At 40.7% G+C, this 5,000-nt stretch overlaps 1 protein-coding gene across 1 annotated transcript in view; it reads left to right on the plus strand.

Moving 5' to 3' along the window:
• Positions 1–4,569, plus strand: part of LOC145408767 (uncharacterized) — a 21,637-nt gene extending 17,068 nt beyond the window's left edge. Inside the window, exons 8-10 of the mRNA XM_080279419.1 lie at positions 1,823–1,968; positions 2,020–2,347; positions 4,514–4,569. Of these exons, the coding sequence (XP_080135545.1) occupies positions 1,823–1,968; positions 2,020–2,347; positions 4,514–4,569 (530 nt within the window). The remainder of the gene's footprint in view (positions 1–1,822; positions 1,969–2,019; positions 2,348–4,513) is intronic.
• The last annotated feature ends 431 nt before the right edge of the window (positions 4,570–5,000 follow it).

Below are 5,000 nucleotides of genomic sequence, written 5' to 3' on the forward strand. Positions count from 1 at the left end.
GTTATTGAGGTTAGCCCCTTCACGATCCATCTGTGCACTCCTTCACGGTACTAAGGCTTCTTCATGGTAGTATCTTAGGCTAGACCCCTTCACGATACCATTATGCGCTTCTTCATGGTACTATATACTTATGGGAGTTCTTCATGGTACTTAGCTAGCCTTTTCACTACACTGGGTATAGGAGCGCCAATACACCTTTCCCGACACCATTTCCAATTTTCCTACACCAAGAATGCCCTGCAATCTGGGTGTAGCATGAGGGTACACTATTATGCTTACTGTCTAGGGTGTGTATATTTAGCCAGTTCCTTCATTACACCCGGATTACCTACCCCAATACACAGGTCCATGAATACCAAGCTGACATTACACCCAGGGTAGGTTAGGCTACAATAAGCTATTTCGAGAAGGAAAGTAAAAATATCAACCAATTTTAATAACAATCTTGGATGTAGGACGTTTGCTTCTCATCATGGGGGTAAAAATTAGCAGGTTTCACTCCTATACGTTGTGGTTAGAGGAGCTTGCTTTCAAATGAAGATCTGCTTCTATGAGTTATTAGCATTTTGCCTCTCATAGTACAGATTTTGAGGCGATGAATACACCAAAAACTGCCTCATGTCCAGTTCCATGTGAGTTCAAAATGATCCCACACATTAAACCAAAAATATTTTCCAATACACTCTGAAGTCCTTATGCATTGGTATGTGAAAGAAATGAGCTAGCTTACTTAAAGACATTCCATTCTCCCTCACTTTGGCCACAAACAATGCTCTATCTGGTGAAATCTATAAATAGATCACAAAATAAAACAACTTTCCAACATAGCCTTAAGTCTTTGGGCACTGAAGATGAAAGAAATGAGCTAACTTACTGAATAGCATCCCCTTCTCTCACACTTTGGCCATAAATCAGCCTCCCCTTGGTGAAATCTGCGTTTCATCCACCAATTACACTAACCTTAAAACCATACAGAGAGTTCGCATGTATATATAAACTTTCTCTTGCATCTTCAACCTTAATTTCTAAACAGTACGGTCGTTCTCCCTGACCTGCCTAATGACCTCTTAATGCCATCTTCAGGTATGCCGATGGTGATGACTGGGGCTTCTTCCTTACCGATTTCTACTACTACTAACACTTCTTCTTTTTCTTCTTCCACTACCACTACTAGTCTGCTACTATTACTACTACTTATTCTCCTCTTTCTTCTTCTCTTCCTCCTCCTCCTCGTCCTCCTCCTTCTTCTTCTTCTTCATATTCCATACTACTACTACTGCTGTTGCTGTTACTACTACTACTGTCTCTAATACTACTGTTATTACTATTTATTGTTCTTGTTCTTTATCTCCTCCTGCTCCTCCCACTACTACTGCTACTACTACATTTATAGTTCTACTACTACTACTAGTACTACTACTACTACTATTTCCACCAATACCACCACCACAACCACCGTTACTACTACTATGACTATTACTACTATTACTACACTAATTCTAGAGGTCTTCCACACTGTTACTACTACTTCCACCACCTCCACTATCACCACCGCCACCACCACCACTACTACTACTGCTACTACTACTACTACTACTATCTCCACAGGTCTTCCACATCTGCCAACCTGATGGACATATGGATTCCTTCCTTTGTCCCAATGGTACTGTTTTCAACCAACAGTACTTTGTGTGTGACTGGTGGTACAACTTCGACTGTGCCACCGCTCCTAGTTTCTATGGTCTCAACGCCAATATTGGACTCGTCAACGGCAACGGTGTCAATGGTAACGGTATCAACGTTAATGGCATCAACGGTAAAGGTGTCAACGGCAACGGTGTCAACGGTAACGGGATCAACGGTAACGGCATCAACGGTAATGGTTATGGTAATGGTGTAAATGGTAACGGTATCAAAGGTAACGGCATCAACGGTAATGGTTATGGTAATGGTGTAAATGGTAACGGTATCAACGGTATTAATGGTAACGGGATCAACGGTAACGGTATCAATGGTAACGGGATCAACGGTAATGGCTATGGAAATGGTGTGAATGGTAACGGTATCAACAGTAACGGTGTCAACGGTAATGGTTACAATTATGGGCGTCCCAACGGTAATGGAGCCATCAATGGCTACGGTGTCAACAGAAGTGGCCTAATCAACGGTAATGGCAACGGAAACGGCTACACCAACGGTTACACAAACGGTAACGGTGCAATCAACGGTAACGAGGCAATCAACGGTAATGGAGCAGTCAACGGCAACGGCTACACAAATGGGTATACAAATGGCAACGGTGCAATCAACGGTAACGGAGTAACCAACGGTAACGGCTACACAAACGGTAACGGTAATCGAGTAATCAACGGTAACGTTGCAATCAACGGTAACGGTGCAATCAACGGTAACGGTAACGGTATAACTAACGGGCAATACCAAACTCCCAGCTTAATAGTACAATCTATATAAATTATTGCCCTATAGATGTATATATAAATTTCAATATAAATAATGTAAATAAAATATATATATAATTATTTACAGGTAGGTGCCAGGAAGACTAGACAGGTAAGATACTAATTAATTTCACTTGTGTTGGATTTCATCACATTTTTGCGATTTTCAGACGGTTATTCTCAGCTTGAGGGATTTCTCGGGCTGAAGGGGTTAAGGGAGGCTTGGGCTGCCTTCTCGTCGGTAAGGTATTCCCTAACACCTGTTCCTAAGCGACTTATTTTGCTGATTACACCTTGCCTTCCTGTTACTTAAGTCATTCTGAAAAATAAATCAGTGAGGAAGAGGTGTTACGGAGTTAACTGCCGAGAATACGAACTTGGACTCATAAGGAAGCTCCCTAACACCTCTTCCTTAGCGATTTATATTTTGGATATGGCTGGGTTTAGCACGTTATCCATGCAGAGTATGGCGATATTGGAAGGGTTTATGGACCATGGGATGGGACAGTGTCACGGGGTTTTTTAAATAAATGCAAATATTATTGAAAATGATAGTGTTCAATAATACTAAAGAGCAGGAACAAGAATTGTCTTGCTAAATCAAGCAACGATTACTTTACGCTGGCTTGCTTCGCACGATTCTCTAAGAACGAGAATTTATAAACTTTCTCAACAGTACACAGCAGAGACTAATTACTCAATTGCTGTTATTTAGTACTGTTAGCCTCTGGAGAAAGTTACTTCACCCCTGACAATAAATAACTAATATTATTAATAATATCAGGTTCTTGCTGGTGCTTAATTCCTAGAAGGCACAACGGACTTTAAGCTTAATACAACAAGACTGGCCTAAGTACCAGTTATGAATAGCAAACGCTTATGCAAGCTAGGAGCTATAAGGGAAATAAGCTTAATTATGGTGAAATGAAACACGAGTTTACATTACATTAAGCTCAAGAAAAAGAACTGTTAAATTTATTCATTACAAAATAAATTTAACGTTACATTTCAAAATCAAATTAATGAGATCGCACTCACTCACTCACTCAAGAGCTAAATTCTTACGCCTAAAAAAAAAAAACATGCGGCGCAGCCGGCCAGCATGTAAGGAGACAGCACACTTAACTAAACTCTTAAGTCTAGGAAAACGAAAAGGAAATACTGGTCAATGAATGCAGTGTATCACCAACGAAGGGTGGGAGCCTGGAGAACTGTAGTCTAGTGAGCCTGGGTGCTAGCTGACGTCTCTCTGCTGGAGCACAGAACCTCACTCCGTCACAGCAGACACTTGACTGAATAAACTCGTGGGAAAGAGGGAGCGCTAGGGGCCGCATTTTTAACGGCTAGAATGAGCGAAACGCGCCCAAAACAAATTGCTCAGCGGAAGCGCTAATGTCCCACACAAAGACGATCACATATGACAATGAAAAATTGATTTGAAAAGAACTCCCGTCCAAATGAGCGGTTACTGAACGATAAACTGGGATTCCACTTGAGTTCGTGGTTTCCCACAAAAGCCAATGTCACTAGCTGACTCGTGACAGACAGTAAGGTATAATACACAAAATAAGTCAGTTGGGAAAAGGTGTTAGGGAGCTTCCTTAACCGAGAATACTGCCTTTGATTAAACCCCTCCACACCTGAGAAAACCGTCTGAACAACAAGAATAAAACCCTTAGCCTTTCACTGCTATCTGGGCTGACTTCACATGCTTTTTCTCAGCTGTAAAGGGGGAAAATCGTCTCTATGAACCTCTCACTGGGCGAAAAACCGTCTTCACTTACCCCTCAGTAGGATTTTTTTTTTTCAGTTCATTTCAGTTGCCTTCAGACGATTTTATTCAGCTATGGATGGACTTGGTGTATTCGGGGGGGGTTGAGGAAGACTTTATATAACCCCCCAGCTCCACCTCTCTCTCCCCAGCTGCATAAAATCGTCTGGAGAGCAAGAAGAAAGTCCTACACGTCTCCCTAGCTCAAACCACTAGGATATATGGACGGTTTTCCCCATCTGAAGTCTAACAGTGAAAGAGTTAAGACTACCCTGTTCCTCAGATCTGACTCAGTACTGCCTACCAGCTGAGAAAAAGCGTCAGGTGAAGCCTAATTAGCAGCTGGGTTGAGCTAGCGAGGTGCACGTAACAGGTCGAAGGTCACGAGGTCAAGGGGTCAATGATTACTTAGTGTCTTTTGGATATACTTACGTTATTCACACCAAATATAATTATTTCAGGCCTACTTCTCGTAATGTATTTAAATTTGGTTTGAATATGTTTTTTAAATTTATATATACAGTTTTTACTAATGGCCTATATTCTTTCAAAATTTGCAATCAATTTTTTATTTATTCTGATCTTATACGGTAGTCATTTTTTTCCTTCTTTTTCTTTTCTATCAAACTCACAGATAGTATTCAAGATTCTGCCTTAACATCATTTATATATTTATTATTTTATTTGGCTGTCTGTTCTCTCATTATAATTAGAACACGTTTAACTCCTTATAAACAAATTATATTCTTAATGGTAGCCTACTTCATGAT

This window comes from Coenobita brevimanus, chromosome 78, assembly GCF_032717465.1.
Source record: "Coenobita brevimanus isolate Jiangsu-jjx chromosome 78, ASM3271746v2, whole genome shotgun sequence".
In the NCBI taxonomy this organism is placed as follows: domain Eukaryota; kingdom Metazoa; phylum Arthropoda; class Malacostraca; order Decapoda; family Coenobitidae; genus Coenobita; species Coenobita brevimanus.